Source organism: Malurus melanocephalus, unplaced genomic scaffold (assembly GCF_030028575.1).
Source record: "Malurus melanocephalus ecotype Western Australia unplaced genomic scaffold, MMel_1.1 scaffold_16, whole genome shotgun sequence".
Taxonomy (NCBI): Eukaryota; Metazoa; Chordata; class Aves; order Passeriformes; family Maluridae; genus Malurus; species Malurus melanocephalus.
In genome coordinates this window covers 2049050-2067371 of record NW_026623248.1, presented here as the reverse complement: position 1 = coordinate 2067371, position 18322 = coordinate 2049050, and the positions used below count along the sequence as shown (strand labels likewise).

General features: G+C 42.6%; 1 protein-coding gene across 1 annotated transcript; it reads left to right on the top strand.

The window, feature by feature from the left end:
• Nucleotides 1-3656: 3656 nt before the first annotated feature.
• Nucleotides 3657-15838, top strand: KLHL42 (kelch like family member 42). Its single transcript, XM_057385782.1, has 3 exons — nt 3657-4598; nt 10730-10923; nt 14596-15838. The coding sequence occupies exons 1-3, from the start codon at nt 3697-3699 to the stop codon at nt 15045-15047; spliced, it is 1548 nt and encodes a 515-aa protein (XP_057241765.1). The 5' UTR covers nt 3657-3696; the 3' UTR covers nt 15048-15838.
• The last annotated feature ends 2484 nt before the right edge of the window (nt 15839-18322 follow it).

The window sequence follows — 18322 nt, the reverse complement described above, 5'->3', positions numbered from 1 at the left end:
AGCAGGTTCCTCTCAGAAATGCCAAGATCCTTTAGAAGACGGATATTTTAAATGCTGAAATACTGTAGGATATTCCTGTATGTTCCATAGATGCTTACTTAGTATCCTGTGACAGGGAAAATACTAACAATGGCTGCAGTTGGCAAATCCTTTCCAAAATACCAATTCCTCTCTTGAGTAATTCCACTATTACTCAATGCCCAGTTCCCTGGCAGTGCAGGACAATTCCCTGGCGGCTCAGAGAACAGAATGTGGCACTTTATATTTTATATTAGATAGCATGGATATTTTAAATATCTCCAGATTTGGTTCCAGTTCACACTTAAGGCTGAAAGGAATTAAATTTTTCCAGTTTGCTTTYGCCACAGTGTGGTCCTTTTCTCGGTGCATTCAGGTCAGTGTTATTCTCTGGTTCTCAAGTATTATCCAGCATCTCTCTGGCTTTACTTTCCTTGTCTTTGTAGCAGTAACTCCTTCTGACTCTCTGTGAATCCTTGCTTTTGCTATGTTGGGAAGGTCAGAGGGCTATAGAAATGTGTGCCCAGGCAGAGAAAGGCTCAGATTTTGTTTATCATGGTTGAATGGTCTATTACAATGAGGTTGCTGTATGAAAAAAAGCTTCTTTCATTTCTACATCTTTTTAAAATAAAAGAGTGATCTCTCCTCAGCCTTGGAAGTAGTACAAGAAAATAGTTCAGGCACCAGGCACAGGAAAAAATTATGTAGCACAAATGTCCAGCTCAACCCTAGAGCAAGAGAGCCCTTMCTGACACTCTCTGATGTCTTCACAGTCCCTTTGCTGGCACTTGTGAACCCTTTTCCTTGGTATCAGTTTGTCTCAGGTACAGTAAAGGAAGACCTGAACTGTCTAAAACAGCTTGAGGATTTTGCCTAGGAACCAAAGTCTAGAAGACAGATATTGCAAAGCTGAGCAGAGTTACCCTTGYCTTCTTCCCTGTAAGTCTTGTTCTTCAGGGCATTTCTTTAATCATAAACCCATTTAACATCTACAATGATTCTTTTCATGTTACGTTCATATGAACATCCTTCAGCATGTTCTTGAAGGATGAGAGATGRTCCTTCATATTTGTTTCAAAGATCATGCAAATCTTTTATGGTTCTGAACTCCAGATTTTGAGTTTGTAGCTCTAGAACTAGAGATCCAACTCTGCAAAATACATTTCTAATTCACTTAAGATACAACCAAGGTGACTTCTGGTGAAACAGCAACGCCTTTTCTTTGATTCCAGTMTAATAGCATGTATTATGGATTTTAGAATAAACCAATATGGCAGCAGACTGGAAGACTGGAAGATGAAATTACCTCCATAAAAGTGGAACAAAAGAGTAGTCCTTGCCTTGGTGTATTTGCAGTGTAGGTACTCTAAGCACATCACACAGGCTGACTGATGAGTGTAGTAAAAAACAAGGGACCTGCCCTGTCAGCACACTCTGGCTTAGCACAACTGCCCAGCCTGAGCCTGGATAAAGCACAGGGAGATGACAATMAGCCCAGTAAAAACAACTGCGTAAGGAAACAGGTTTTTGCAAAAGTGGCCACTCAGTACTGCTGACCCCTTGGGCTCCTGAGAGCTCCTGCTGCAAGCTGTGGGAGTTGGTGCCCTTGAAAGATTGCTGGCAGGAATAAAACACTTATTAGTACATGCCAGAACTGATCCAGCCCATTAACAAACCTTGTGAACTGTGAGGAAGGACTGGAAATCCCAGGCAGAGTAGCAGGCGCAAGCACATATGGCAACATAGGGCCAGAGAAGAAATATTCCATCTATCCAGGCTGTGGTGTCAACACTTTGAGGCTGAACTTACCATGACCACATGGAAAAAARCACCAATTAGGAGCTAACTTACAAATCCATGAAACATAAGAGACTCCAATGCAAGATGTCTAAAGATGGCAATCCTGCTGTATTCCAACAGGGCAGCTTCCCAGCCATGCCAAACACGAGATCTCTGTTTTCCTCAGGAGTATTCATGATTACAATTGCTTGAAATGTCTGCCTATGGGAATTAAAGGACAAGAAGGAATTAAAGGTTGCACTCCAGCTGAAGTGGTGAGACACTCGTGGTGTGTGATGATCTTTTGAAGACTTAATCAGAAGCAGAGAAAAAAAAAAACCAGCCCATTGCTCATACTTAAGCTTCAGCGAGGTCTAAGAAAATCAAAAAAACAAGCATTGTGAYGCTTCATCAAGGACAGAAGACAGAAAAGTGGAATTTGAATATTAGTTAAAAAATGAGGAAGATTRAAAGAGGAACATAATCCAAGCAAGCTGTGAGATACATTAGTAGGGAAGAGAAGGTGAGAGGTGATGGTGACTGAGGCTGCTGTAGAGACCTCTTTGGGGCTGGCTGAGATCCTATATAAAAGRATTTCAGAACATGAAATAGGCCCTTCAAAAGCAAGATGCTTTGGAGTGAGCTGGAAAACAAAAATATAAAGAAATCAATCTCACCTCAAAAAAAGCTTCTATAAAAGCAGAAAAGAACACCTATAACTGAAACTGACACTTGTGTCATCTTTTGGGGTGAGAGTTAAGAAGATCAACAAAACAGTGAGAGCGGATAATTTCACAGAAGAAATGCTAAAAAGTAAACAGTCCTGTCTTYCTTAACAGAGAGGGGAACCCCATCCCCCCAAACACATACCASTGAAATGTTTTAATAGTGCGGGTAAAAGATCCCTTCTGAGCAGTGAAAACAGAATTGTTTGAAACATAAGCAATCTGCACTAACTTGAGATGAGTCACACTAGTGCTAAAGGGAAAAAATTTCTATGGCCTGCAATACCCGAAGGAAATATCTTTATGAAGAAAAAAAACCACAAAGCGTATTTTGAACACCTTTATATTAAGTATCATCATGCAGGAATACAGGCATTGCAGATTTCTCATCTGTTTTAGCAGGTGGTAGGGTTTTGTTTTTTTTGTTTTTTTTTTTTTTAAAAAGGACTGTCATTGTGTCTGAAGAATAACAAGACAAACAGCAAATCTGTCATTTTACCCTTGCCCAGGATGCGCAGTTGTTAATTTCCTCTTTCCTTGTTCGTGTCAAACAAACTCAGGACGCTGTTATGTAATTCACTCGCATGAGATTCCAGGAACTTAGTTTAAATAGAAAGGAGAGAGTTACGAACAGGTTATGCAGTGTCTTCACGGGGCAAACCCGGAGCTGAGAATACGGTGCTTTTTCCCTGCGTKTGCGGCTCGGGAATGTTCCCCCTCGCCAGGGATGCAGCGGTACATTTATGGCAAGCGGTTAGAGCTGCGGCTGGAGCTGCAATCCCGGCCCAAATCGGGAGAGGGGAGCACCAGGGGGGATCGCTGCGCCTCTGGGCTGTGCCCGGGAGCCGAGCATTGCTTTTCCACCGTGTGCCTGACACCCACCCAGGCTGGGCCCGGGGGATGCCCTGACGGCCCCCCCGGCGGGCAGCACCGGAGCGCTCAACATTGCCTTTTTCGGGCTTTTTTTCTCTTTCCTCTCTGGGGTTTTGTTGTTTCTTTTTTTCCCTTCCCCCTGTCACTCCTTGCAGGGCCGGAGCGGCGGCAGCGCTTCCCGGCATCCCGGGGCCGCTCCGCCCATCCCRKCCCGTCCCGTCCCGTCCCRTCCCGGTGACGGAGGAGGAGCCGGCGCGGCGGCTCCGGCCGGGCTGAGGCGCGGCCAGGCCCGTGGTGAGCGATGTCCCTGGCGGAGCGGCGGCGGCGGCGGCAGGAGGAGGAAGAGAAGGGGGAAGGGGAAGCAGGGGATGGGGCCGGTGCCGGGGAGGAGGTGGTGCAGATCCGGCTGGGGGACAAGTGCTACCCGGTGTGCAAGAGGAAGCTGATCGAGCAGAGCGACTATTTCCGAGCGCTCTACCGCTCGGGAATGCGGGAGGCAGGGCAGGGCCAGGAGGAGCAGCTGCTTCGCGGGGGGCTGAGCGCCCTGGGCCTGGAGCTGGTGCTTGACTTCATCAACACGTCSTGCCTAGCCAGGCTGGAGCAGGAGGAGGGCGGCGACGAGGAGCCCCCGCTGCTGGAGGAGCTGGTGGAGGCCGCGTCYTACCTGCAGGTCACGCCCCTGCTGCGCCTGCTGCTGTCCCAGGTGCGGCTGGGCAACTGCTTCGAGCTGCACCGCCTGGCGCAGGTGTACGGCCTGCAGGACCTGCACGACGCCTGCCTGGACTTCATGGCCGCTCACTACCACCAGGTGCTGCGCAGGCCCGACGCCCGCCCGCACCTCCTGCTGCCCCCGGCGCTGCAGCAGCAGCTGCGAGAGCGCCGCATGAGGGGCACGGCCACCCTCGTGCTCCTCGGGGACTTCATGGGCGCCTGTCCCCAAGGGGTGCCCGCCGGCTGTCACCCCGCGGGGGACGCGCCCTGGGCCATGCTCAGGTACGACGAGGASGCGCAGCGGTGGCTGCCCCTGGCCAACAACCTGCCCCCGGACCTGGTGAGCGTCCGCGGCTACGGCTCGGCCATGCTGGACAATTACCTGTTCATCGTGGGCGGCTACCGCATCACCAGCCAGGAGATTTCGGCCGCGCACTGTTACAACCCGTGCCTAAACGAGTGGAGCCAGCTGGCCTCGATGAACCAGAAGAGGTAATCCCTGCTCCCTGGGGCACACGTGTGGCCCTGCCTGGTGTGAGATAGATACTGTTGAGTCACATGGCATTGGCTCAGCCTTATGAATGTGATACAGAGCTCTCTGTGCTCTGAACCACTAAACAAACCCACTGAGAAAATTCCTTCCGTGCTTTCTTTGGGGTATACTGTAACTTCAGTTAAGTAAGTGACAAGTTTTCCTGCTCTTAATGAGGTCATACGGGCTATACCAGAACTGGAGAYGGCCGAAAATATTTAGTTGGAGCTGTTATTTTCATAAAAAATCTGAGTGTTTTGTATGCCTGCACATCTGAAATACTCACTAGAAAAAASATCAGGAAGATGGTGAGAAATTTCTCGCTTGATGAGAATGTTTGGATCTGGGAATCATTCTTCATTTTGACAATTTTTCTTTTTCCCTTTATCCTTTTGATGGTTTAGTTTGTGTTCAGAAACACTTGTGTAATTTATTACTTGAAAGAGGAGTAGAGACCTAGYCTTGAGGAGGACCCAAGAAGAGAGGCCTTCTCCCAGTCCAAGGTTGTGGCTGCTCTACTTTTAACCAAGCTTTGGAGTTATAAAAACAAAGGCTTTCATTACACTGAAACAAACTGTTTCCGGCATGAACTTCCTCTTTGTTTCCATTTTAGAATAAGTGTTTTAAATTTTATTTTTTTTTCTGTGAAAAAAAATGTAAGGAGGCCAAAATTAACTTTAGAATGGAAATCCTTTTCTCTAGCCAGTGAATTGAAAGAGCATGCAGAGACCCAGTCCATTGGCACAAATGCTTTGGATCTGGGTACTCAAACAGCTCTAGTCTAAGTCTCTACTTAGCTTTTGCCACCTAAACCCTCTAAAATGGGTGCGACCTAAAATTGAATGCTTCCCCTTTCACCTTTTTCTTCCCCCCACTTTCTGTACTGATTTGAGTATTTTACTAAAAGAATCGGTTCCCTAATGAGTCATCACAACTGATCAGAAACCTTTTTTCTCAGTGTTTCTGCCTGCTTTGAACAGTGCTGGGAAAAGTTTTATCTGTMGCTTTTAAATACTGCAGACACCTTTTTTTTTGCAGGCCTGTTTGTTAGAGGCTGAGCCTAGAGCAGAGTTTCCTGAGGTGCCTGAGGAGCTGAGATGTTTTAGATGGCTTCATTTGACAGCAGRACTTGTGTGAACAGGGTTGTGAGCGCTTGGCCTCGCTGAAAAATGAGGATGGGGTCAGCCCACACAGTGACTCCTATGGAAATCAACTTAATCACAGAAGTCCCACACTGATCAAKTTATGAGGTCCTATTTGTGTGATGTCTGCAGCAAGAGAGCTGTTRCTATGTGTGATGACCCTGCAGCCTGGGTTTTCAAAAAATTCTTTCCCAAGGCACTTTTTGCACCTTACAGTTTGTGTATTCAAGCTCTAAACCAGCCCTTTTTCGTTCACATTTGYCTTTCTTTTCCCCCTAGATGTATAATCATTATACTTGAAATAAACACATGGATATTCTCCTCCTGATACTACTATTTTCAACAGCATTTCACATTGGCCATTTACTGCAGAAATAAGAATGCAAATAGATATTYTTGGAATAATCTCTGGTCTTAAATTTCATGGTAGTTACTGCAGGCAAARAAGTACCCAGAATTACACCTGCAATGTAGCAGTGAGGATGCTGCTCTCTGAGTATTCGGGGCAGCCTTTTTTCATACAAACTTARCTGACCCCTTCACAAAGCATGTTTCTGGTTTTACCAGCTTCATGTAATCTCACCTCTGTAGTTGTTAATTCTTATTTTTTTTTCTATCTGGCATAACATTTAGCTTCCTGATGACCTGCTTGGTGTTTTGTGGCCAGAACATAGGCCAAGAGCAGGGGCATTTTTAACATGAGAGGTTTGCATGCAACATGCTCAGTGCTGATGCCTGTCTGCCACACATCTGTGCTGCATTTAGAGCTGCAGTTTGCTTGATGTTGTATTTTTAGTTTGTTATGCTGTAGTAAAATAAGCAGGGTGGTTACCCAGCCTTCTGCTTAGGAATTACAGCCATGTGACTGTCTGGCAAATGAATTTATRTCAGCTGATATAATTACATCCCGTGGATGAAATTTGACATACCTTCAGGGAGGGCTCTAGTTTCCATTGAAGTTGGTTTGACTTCAAAYATCAGAGGTTCTGGATTTGTCCTGCATGAGTGGCTGCATGTGTTGGCCTCAAGGGAAGGCTGAGGTGCTATGGACATAATTGTGCTACTGTCCTGTTCATAAAAGAGTTTTCTGCCCTAAACAAACCTTTTCWATTCTATGATATCATTATTTCCATTGTAGTACACAATCCCAGGATGCTGTGATTCTCTACACATGCTTAGATGAAATAGTTCTAAGTAGAAGACAAAAGCCACCAGATAAACTGAACATTTAGCAGCCATTCTGGTTTGGGTCATCATTTCTAGGTGTAGAGATCTTATCACTTTAGTTTCAGACTTGTTCACAACAGGCACCTCCTGTATATTATTCTTGTGATGCCCCCAGGAGTTTGAGGAAGTGTTATTCCCCATTTACGCGTACACAAGGGAGATAAAATAATTTGCTCAGGCTCACAAAGAAAGCCTGTGACTGAGCATGGAATTTCTCCTTGTCTGAATGCTAATCTAGTGCTGGTCCCAAATAGTCCACAACAGATCATAATTTCTAGATCTTTTCATTCTAGAGGTGTTTCTGTACTTGGAATGGTATCTCCAGAGAATGATCTGAACTTTTTAATAGAAGCAGTTCCGTGTAAGTGTTGCCTAAGACCACTTGTGGTCTTTGGGGGCAAAGTGCGTAGGGGACTGTTGCAGTAATATCCTTGAATTCCTTTCCATACTTTTTTTTTTCTTTTTTTTTTCAAAAAATCGCCATCATTTGAAATTTGCTATTTAAACATAATATACCCCTAATATTTCTACTGCATATGCCATTTAGAGCTTTATATTCCACTTCTGTGTTCCTTCAGAACCTTCCTACTCATGGCAGGTAAATCTTCCAGGCTTGGAAGACCCATGTAAGCCCCTGGCTGGAATTATGCACATGGAACATGATTTTTGTGAGCAATCTGTGCTTGAAATGCTGTCGCTCTAAGCATTCTCAAAGGAGCTGAGGAGACAAAATTCTGTGTGGGAAGAAAACAGACTTCACAATTTTTAGATCAGAACTATCTATACCTTACTTATCACAAATGTATCAGACACATCCAAAGCTAAATGTTGGATGCAGTGTACTTGCAGACTCATGTAAGAAATATTTAAAAAAGGGAAAAAAGGTAACTTTGAAAACATGTAAAATGCACTGGAATTGCTTCATAATTTTGCTTTTATGAGTCCTTGTCTCTGCTGTAAATGCTTTAATTCTAGAATAAGAAGTCATCTGATTTTTGAGAAATTCTAAGATTGAAGTTGATCATTTGGCAGGAAGAAACAATGTGTTGGTTAGTCCAAGCCTCGTGTTCTGCAGCAGGACCAAGGCTACCTTGCCAATACGCATTTAACTTGCTCTTGAAATCCTCCAGCAGTGTAGATTCCAGGCTATTGGAATCTTTCTCCCAGGTGTCTTGTTCCCATGTTTAGCCACCCCTCTGATCAGAAAGTCCTCTCCAGTATCTGGGCTCTTTTTTGTTGTACATTTAAGTGAAATTGTCAGTGAACAAAAGCAAGTTTGCTGGTCCTTTATAGCTCCTGCTATCATAGCCTCCTGCAGATACACCTAACACAATCCACAGCCATGTGGGGGTTTTGGGAAGTTGTGGAGTGTTGGCCTTGTGTTCAGAAAGCGTCTTTGACCTCCAGGTCTTTTGTATTCGTATTTTACATTTTGTAAAATGTATTTGTATGTTACACTTTCCTTCCTTTGTGCACATGGTGCTTTTCACTTTAGTGAGTGAGGAATGGATTTTGAGCGATGGTAAAACCCCACAGCTCCCAATTGCTAGTSTTTCTGGGCTTCTGTTTAGAGTGAATGGGGGCAGCAGAAGGCTATCCCAAGAAGAAGGGACCCACAAGACCTAGGTTTTGGAAAGCACATTTTGATCCCTCATGTTTAGACAAGTCGCAGGTGTGAGTGGAGTTCCACTGTGGTATAATCTGACGGATTCAGCCCCGCTGTTTCCAGGCTGTAGTCCATGGAACAGTTGTTGGTTGTGGAGAGCTGGCTCCCTGCTCAGTGTTTGCTTTCCTTGTTTCCAGCTGCTCCAACACATTAAAAGAGTGTAAAAATGCACTAAACATTTCCTAATGTTCACTCCCCATGAAAACGCCTGCTGTTACTGGCATGGAGAGGTGAATGGTAGAAGTTTTTCATAACATATTGAGCCATTGTCCAGACTTGCATATGAAGTGCGCTGATGGATACTTGCAGCTACTTTTGAGTAAAATGAATCTTATTGTTAATGAAGTTCATAAATCTGAGATATCTCCACTGAATATCATCCATTTTAACAAGTGTTTGGAAGTGGTTACATGACTGGCACAAAGGTTTGTGACCTTCTTTTAGAATATTTAAAGCYGAAAGTTGTGCTGTTTGTGTTTCAGTAGATAATTTTCCCTGTAGTTTTGCCCCCATTTTAATTTGTGGAATTTTTTTTCCTCTCCTAACTTTTACAACAGGTATATTGCTTTGAAAGTCCTAATGATTTGCAAGTAGTTATCCTCATTTCATACCTSCTATTGATCACTATGTTATTCTGGATTCTCTAAAATGGAACTCATAATTGCTATTGAGGGAACATGAACAGACTGACCTAATTGTAAATGTCAGAGGAAAAAAATAATAAAATGGAATTAATTCCTTCAAAGGAGCATTTAGTTTGCAAAGCATATCAGGATGACAAGAACAAAGTGATTCCATCTGGAAACAAATTATTTTTCCAAATATRTTTAATAAAAAGAAGTTGCAGGACAGTCTGCCGCTAGGCCAGACAAAATCCTGCAAAAGTACTTAGCAGTTAAGTATTGAATGTTGGATTCCTGCAGTGTGGAAYTCCCTTTGCTGCCCAGCAGGCCAGTGTAGATACGAAACATCCCTTCAGTTTTACAGACATAACACAGTTCCCTGTTTGACTTTTTGCTGGGCTGGTGCACTCCAGGGGTTGCCACACATCCAGTTAATGGGAATACTCATGGTGAAATCTCAATTGGTTCAGCAGTAGAGACTGAACAAGTCTTCTAGGTGATGAGACTGTTCCTGTGGAGAGGAAAAGTTCATCTTTTATTAGCCCAGCTTCCCTAGCTGGAAGGAGGAACTGAGCATACAAGAGTTCTGTCTTCACATCCTCCAGATTTGCACCTTCGGTACCTGTGGACCATTTGCTTTGTGTTACCTTCAGAGTGTGAGACAGGAGGCTTCTTGTGCTTCAAGAACTAGAAAGCTGCCTTTTGCCATGTGTGAATTCTGAGAGCGTAATGGAACAGAATAAGAAATAAATGACCAGGTCATCAGGTCATTGCTCATGAAGTGCAATGTAATTTTTGTTCAGCTATGGGTAGAATATAATTTACAGATAGATCTTGCTTCAGAGGATGTATTTGGTAGTTTAATGTTGAATAAGGTACAGAAGATTCCCTCTTCCTTCTTTTGCAGAATATGGTTCAATGTGTTCCACTTTAAATTGTTTTTTATTAGGGTTATTAAAGAGATTCCGTAATACAGCCTAAGACAAATATGCATTCTTAGGCATCCRTCAAGTCTTGTTCTGAAAATTCTGCAATTTTAACTGAAGTAATTTCTTTCACTGTGTGTCCATGTAATGCATTTTTCTCTGCTAATGGTACCTTACTAAAAGCCTAATAAAAACAAGCCATCTATTGAGCACATTTGTTAACATTTAGAGCTGAACTGGCACAGATTGAAATACAAAATAAAATATTTCTCAGTCTCAGCAGTATCATCAATAATATCCAGAATGTCACTAGTTACTGTCCTAATTACAGTATAGTTACAGGATTTTGGCCTTGCATAGAAGAGTTCAGATGCTGCAATTACRTGAAGTAATGGTGCAATCTGTTAGTGGCGATGAGTGTTTCAGCCTGGATAGGAAGAACTTTCTCCCTTGTGTGTTTGTGTTCATGGATGCAACTCATTTCAGATCTGCAATCTGTTCTTTCAGATCCAACTTCAAGCTCCTGGCTGTCAGTGGAAAGCTCTATGCCATTGGTGGCCAGTCCCTTTCCAATGTGGAGTGCTACAACCCAGAAAATGACTGGTGGAACTTCGTGGCATCCATGCCAAACCCTCTCGCAGAATTCTCAGCTTGTGAATGCAAGGGCAAGATCTATGTTATTGGAGGATACACTGCACGAGGTAACAAGTTTGCTGTTACTTCTTGTTGGTTTTTACCTGATTGTTTCCAAGGCCCAGATAATTTTCTCCGTTTTTTCAGGAAAGCTTTCAAACTCCWGTAGAAAGCTGTGTAATGCTCATTAAAACACATAGAAATAAATTGTTGGTAGAAAATAATTGATAAATTTGACAAAACAAAAAAATAGCTCTGTTAGGGAAGAATCAGAGCCTCTGTGGATCTGGGGCTCTGTTATTTGGAGACAACAAACTGATGGGTATTTCAGCACCCAACTTAGGCTCTACTCATTTTCTTAGATTTATCACATAGTACAAAGAGGCATCAACAGATATACTTGGTTTACTTTTTAAATACCCAGTCTACACTGTCAAAAGGAAAAATATCTCCCTGCATAAGTATTTCTCATTTATTAGTGAAAGTCATGGTCTTTTCCCTACAGTATTTCAGTGTATCACGGGCAGATTCAAGCTATACCATAATAACTAAATAGAATAATCAAAGACTTAAGCAAGAACCGACACTTTTAGCTTATTTTATTTCTATACCAAGTTTTCTGAGGACACTGTACAGAGGGAAGGATTTGAAATTTAATTCTCTTCTGAAATTACTTTTATCGAGTGGACAAACAAGTTCAGTTAAAAAGAGCTCCCATCTGTTCATTCCTGAAGTACATAGTGCCATTTTTTAGAAGGAAGACCATTTTCTCAGCTTTCGAAGTCAATTTTTTAAACATGTCAAATGTTACCAGGATTTCATAAATTTGAATTTGGCCTTTGCCCACTTCAGTTGACCACAGTTGTTTTAAGGGTTTTCTTTCCAGAGAATGAAATTAGAAGACAGAGGAGCTTTTACAGGCAGTACTGCAAGAAAAGCTAAACTGACAATAGAACAAGATGTCCCTTCTAGTGTCTGAGGAGATYTGGGCTCTGAATAATTTTAATGTTTATAAAAGACATGCTGCCACCTTTCACCGTGATGAAAACCCACAAACACATTTTGTCCAGACCATTCTGACCCAGAGCCTGGTGGTTTCTGAGAGGAAAATGTGCCTCTGTCTATATGGARTGCTGTAGTCCCAGTCCTCTGCTCGTCCCCACTGCAGGATCTGTTGGGGCTCCCTCACGTGCAGCACTGGGGCTCAAGAGRTGTCTGGCATGAAAACACTTGCCATGCTGAGAAGTCAGACCCAAAGGGAAGCATCCTATGAGACAAGAGAACAAGAAGAAGGGATTGAAACAAGTTAATTGGAAGACTTGTCTCAAGAGGCTAGAGTTAGGGGGTTGTTATTTTTATCAAGAGACAGAAGAGGTAACAAAAAAACSCTCTGATTTGGTTGAGAGTACTACATGATTGTGGGAGGACTAGCTTTTCTCCTACACTCTTTGCACTTTGCAAGTTCCGATTCTGATGCTTGCATTTTCTTTCATCAGGCTGCCTACTCTTGGTGTCAGGAAGGGGAAGATGAGCACATTGCTAATGCACATCCCATTCCTTTAAAACACTTTAACAAGCCATGTGCAGTCAGGGTTACTGCCCTGTGTCAGGCTCATTAACTTGGTACTTGCTACCTGTGGGTTCRACTGAAGGAGGGTAGTGAGTTATTTCTGGCTTCCTCCACACTTCAGGGATCTGTTGCTGCCCTCCAACCTGTGTCTTCTCCTAAGTCTTTTCCTGAAAGCCTTTTCAATGGAAATGGGGCAGTAAAATAATACAAAATTGTGAGCAGTGGATAACTAGCACATTTAGGCTTCTGTTTAAAGGACACTCAGGACAACAAATGCCTGTGCTTGTYTTAAATAATTTCCTGGCCAAGGGTCTAGGATCAGTTTTTCTGTGACACCTGGCTTAGGACAGGTGGCRGACTTAAAAACCAGAATTGCCACAATCACTTTGGTGATTTTCCKTCTGAATTATGCAGATGTCAGAAAGTGTTAAGGCCTAAAGATCTGAGACATACTTATTAATTAATTAAAGATTAATTTGCTGGTTTGCTAAATTCACTATATAAAACACACGCAGTAATTAATGGCTTTTATGTTAGGTTATTTTATTATTTTTTTGGTATTTCTGTATATACTTCAGTTTTGGTAGGTTTTGTGGGGAATTTTTTWAATTTRTATAGGCTTTCTGCTGAGACTGCACTTTGCAAAATATGGCAGGATCTGGAATTTCCCACTGTAGATTATAATGACATTGCTTGAATAAAGTCCCTCCCTCGAGTTTGCAGCTCTCACTTGTGAACCTAGATCCTAATAGAAATTCCATGCCAGGCACTATAATGCTCATGTTCTGTATTGTGTGGGTTTTTTTTTGCTGTTTCAGTGGATAGAAAAGACCCAGGCTGTGGACTGAGCATGTGACGGCCACATTGCAATGGACTTCTATTTCATACAYCTGCTCTCAAATAGCACTTTTTCCAAGGGAAATTCACTGCTATAGATGGTCATAAAAACTTAACTGGGACTTCTCCTCCCCTTAATGAGTCAGAGAATGTTACGTTGTTTGTAGACAAAGGTCATCTATATGTAGAGCTGCAGTTTCACAGAACATTGCCATGAAAATAATCAGAGTGCAAATGTTAGAGCAGCACCTTCCCAGTCATGCCACTGATGCACTTCATTCATGACAATCCAGTTATATTTCTGGCTATTTATACCTGTGCCYTTACAGAACTTGTGAGTATGTCCCTGTCTGCTCTTCCCCCTGGGAGCTCATCTGGAAGTCATCATGCAGGACAGACTGGTAACATGGAGCAGATTTAGTAAAAGACCCGTCTGGAGTCTGCAAACCTGTTCCTGCTTGTCACTTGAGGYTGGATTTGAGCTCAGATCTCCAGAGACTAGAATTGAATTTACTGAGTCCTGTGCATTCTGTGATAATTTAGTGATGCCTTGGGCACAGCCGGGGTCTTAGCTGCACCATAAATCAGGGTGGCACTGTAACAATTCTGTAGAATAACACTACTGCAAACACAGGCACCCACTGAGTTGCAAGTAAATTATGGAAATTATTTCAGCTTCTTTCTGAGCCTCTGCCTGATGGCTGAGCACAGAGTTCCCGGTTCTGAAATTATTTTGACAGTGTATGTTTCTCTCTTTATAAGGTGCCCGTAGGTTATCCAGGCCACTTGCTGAAATGTAACCAGCTTTACGAATTCTATTCCATAAAACTTTTATTTATGGAATGAAATGCAAAGTATCAAAGTTAAGCTTGGATGATAAATCACCACTTGACAGCCATTAATGAAGCAGACTGTCTTCATGGTAGTTTGATTCATCTGTGACCACTTTTGGAGAGGAGAATATTGTCTCATTTCCCTCTTCGTAAGAAAATTATTATATATCAATCAGAGACAAAATTAAAAGCACAAGTTAAAATGTAGGGGTTATTCTGCTAAAATCTGCATGCCCAGACAATTTACATCATGTAATGTGCCAGAAGAACCATAATTTTTTTCTTGTATGCCAAGGAGTAGAGCATCCAAAGTTTACTGTCAAGGGCAAAAAGCTGCAGTTGTCAGTGATCCCATTTCTCACCTGCCTTACCCTGCTTTAGCACTGCAGTGTGTGAGCAATCGAGTAAAGGCTGGGACACTTTRTAGGGAAGAGAAATGCTCCCCTGTGAGTGCCTGCTGATAGAATTTTCTATTTGTAAACGTCTCCTCTCTGTTTCAGGCAGGAACATGAACATCCTGCAGTACTGTCCCACTTCTGATTCCTGGACCAACTTGGAGCTGTGTGACGTGCACGTCCGCAAGCAGCAGATGCTGTCTGTGGAGGAGACCATCTACCTGGTGGGGGGCTGTATCCTCGACCTTGGACCAAACCAGAGATCCAGCCCCAGTGAGGATGTGCTGACTGTGCAGTCTTACAACATTGCCACCAAAGAATGGCTCTACCTCAATGAGAACTCGTCCAAATCCGGCCTTAACTTGACTTGCACTCTCCACAACGATGGAGTTTATATCCTGAGTAGGAATATTACTCTGTCTTCCAGCTTGGAGCAGCGTCTCTTCCTGAAGTACAACATCTTTACGGACAGTTGGGAATCACTGGGGCGCTTCCCATCCTTTGGACAAAACATTCTGATCTGTTCTATGTATTTGCCTGATGGGCAAGAAGTGTAGCAGCACCAGGGTTTTCTTTTCAGTTCATTAATGGTTCTTTGGAGAAATACTGCTTTCTCTGAATAGTTCCATTTTCAGAATGTAATRTGGTTGCATAATATAGGCGTAAAATACTGGTTCTGTTCTCTAAAAAGGTCTCAAAATCCAATATGAAGAGAAATGCTTCCAGAAACAGTTTTAAGATTTTGATTTAAAAATGTTGCTGGTTTGGATTAAAATTTCACCAGATACTGTTTGCAATTTAAACATAAATTTATTGTGTTGGCAGCTGATACAGGAGTTCCAGAGGCAACACTGATCATTCTGGTTTTATTCTTCATCTTAATGGACAGTGTAGAACATGAGCAAAACTTACACATTTTGAAAGTGGAAACAATTCAATAAATTAAAAAATAAATATAATCAAAACCACAATGGGAATTATTTCTTTCAAAATGCGGCTTTTACTCAAGGAATGTTCTGTGAAATGCACACTGTTTCAAATTGTTTATACTATCCCATTTTAATCTCCTCCATGGTAGCAAGTGAGACTCCTAAAGGTGCCAGCTATTGGGGTCCCATTAAGAAGAACTTCCTCTGAATTATTTGTAATGCAATGCTTTGCCAGGGACTGCAGTTCCAGGTAGGGATTGCCTAGAGGCTACAGTTGCTGCCTGGAAAGTAGACACTCCTTTAMTGGAAGCTGGCAGCATTTCTTGCCACCATTAAGCCAGAGGTAAAAAGCCTCTTTATTCAAAAGGTGGAGTTTACTAATTGTTGTAAAGGTTTAAGTTTTAGTTACCTTGCTGTAGTTTTAARTCCTATAGTACTTAAAACTGAGTTTTAAGGATCAAATTGTATCTAGCAACAAGCTGCATGTTGTGAAAATGTCCCTGGGCACGTGCAGTGGTGATCCTGCTCCAGACATAACCTAATTGGTAACACTCACGTGGGACACCCATGGAAGGCTTGGCTATTGTAAATGATTCCCTGACAATGTCCCCCAGAGCAGGGGCACGTGAATGTTGGCTCTTTCTTGTGTCACCAGGAGATGTTGAGAGGTTGCCTCTGGTTTGCCACCCAGTGTTCCTCTTCCTAAAGGGCTCAGTAAGGTGGTCACTGTGAACATGCCCGTGTGASGATTCTGGAGTAGATAATCCGGGARCTTCTCCCAGCTCCTGCCTTTTGTCTGAGTAAAAGCCATGATTGGCCCCTTTTCTCTTTGTAGCTGACAAGGGCAAAAGCGTCTTYGCAAGTTGCCTGCCCAGTCTGGAATGTGAGTCCTCACAACGAGAGGAARAGCTCTGGGTCACCATGGGAAGATGTAACCAGGATGGACAGGTGCTAAACACATTGCAGGGATGCTGGTTCTGCTCCAGCTGTTTCTCCACATTTTAGAGATTTAAAGCACCTGTGGAGATGTCTTTTTGTTTYTTCATTAGAATTCAGGAATCTGAATCTTCTTTTGAAGACAGGTGCTGGTTGTACAGAGGAGGAGGCAGCAATGGTTCCCTCAAGATCTTTTTAACTCCTTGCTTTCCCATGGTTTWGAATGAAATCGGTTCTTGCGAAAGAGTTACCAGTCTTAAAGTGCCTTGCTCACAGRTTAATCTTGGTGCTTCCAATCTCATGTAGCAATCCAAATAGAAAACCCCAAGAAACTTGTCCAGAATGACAGGCATTTGTGATTGAACATTTTTAGGATGAAAGTAAACATGACACAAGATATTTTGGATGTCTAAGATTTACCTTTTTGGGTGGAACTTTTGTAGCCTAGTGGAGAATGTAATGCYTCAGCCCAAGCTGTTGCCTGCCACTCAGCTCTGTGCATGGCTTTAATTAGCTAAGTCCATGCTGATGTGTTAAGTGTTACTTCCTTTGAAAACATTGTGCAGCTGCTGTGTGTTGACAGCAGTATCAGACCACAAAATTGCTCTTCTGCAATGAAGCAACAAGGCGACTTTCATWAAATTCTTCTTTCAGAAGTGTTTCTGAATAAATACAAGCAGCGTGCCATTGCCTGATGATAAATTATCTCGGTCCCATTGTTCTTCTTGCTTTCCTAAATTTCTTTTCAGTTCCAGATTCAGTACCTTACAGTCAACTGTAACCGATATTGGTGGAGGGAATCACATCCAAGTTGCAGCATTTTCTTTCCTAGCAAATTATCCAAGAAAACCCATCACCCCTGRATTTGCAGTGGGGTGTATCTAATGAAGTCCTTTCAAACTCAATGTTTTCTTAGTGCAGTCATAATTCMAAAAAAAACTGTGACATCATCATCTAGATGTGATTACTCCTTTTCAGAAGAGGCCTTTCCACACTGAGTTTATCTTGGTTTCAACTTCCAGTGATTAAGTGACCACCTGGAAAACCTGCTCAAATGCAGAGGACAAAGATGTCTCTGACTGTAAAGGCAGTCAGACCCTTTTGTCAAACGCCTCCTACCCTGACTTCAACCAATACTGTACTCACGTATCAAAACTGGTGTTTAATTTAGTGGTAGCATTAATTAGTGTAATAATCTTAAATGTACTGCATTACTACAGACTGAAATAATTTTTTTTTTTTTTAACAAAATTCATTACAGAAAAGTATGCAATGTGTGTGGCCCTGTACCTCAGGAAAGAAACCAACACTGTAATGACTGTCTCATGCCCTATTCAGTTTCTTTCTATCAGTTTTATACTTCACTTTTTATGTTTTGGGGCAAGGAAAGATGTCTGAGAGCCACTAACAGAAYAATTAAAACACTTTTTTTTAGCCAAAGAAAATGTTCAGTGATCACTGAACATTAAGGTGTGCTCTCCTTTTGCTGGTGGTGGGAGCAAAAAGCCCCTTCATTTTAGAATCTGATGAAGAATCCCTGCCATCTGATCAACTGGAAATTCCTGTGTTGTCCTCATGTTGCTCCTAACTCACCATGTGGGCTTGGAGAGATGATTGCAGCTGCTGGTATCTTCATCTTCAAATGCAGCATGTGACTAGGAATATTCATCTTGTGAGGACACAAAGTTTGTCCAGGATGCAGTGTTTGAGAGAGTTTCTGAGCATGTGAAGAACTACATTTGTTCTCAGTGCTGTAACTACTTCCTTGGCTGTTCAAATTTCTTCAACAAGTGGCAGGACAGAAGACAGCCGGTAATCCCATTGTGACCTCTGCTAACCACCTGTATTTTGAACTGATGGCTGTTTTCCAGTTTCCTTCCTTCCTTCCTTCCTTCCTTCCTTCCTTCCTTCCTTCCTTCCTTCCTTCCTTCCTTCCTTCCTTCCTTCCTTCCTTCCTTCCTTCCTTC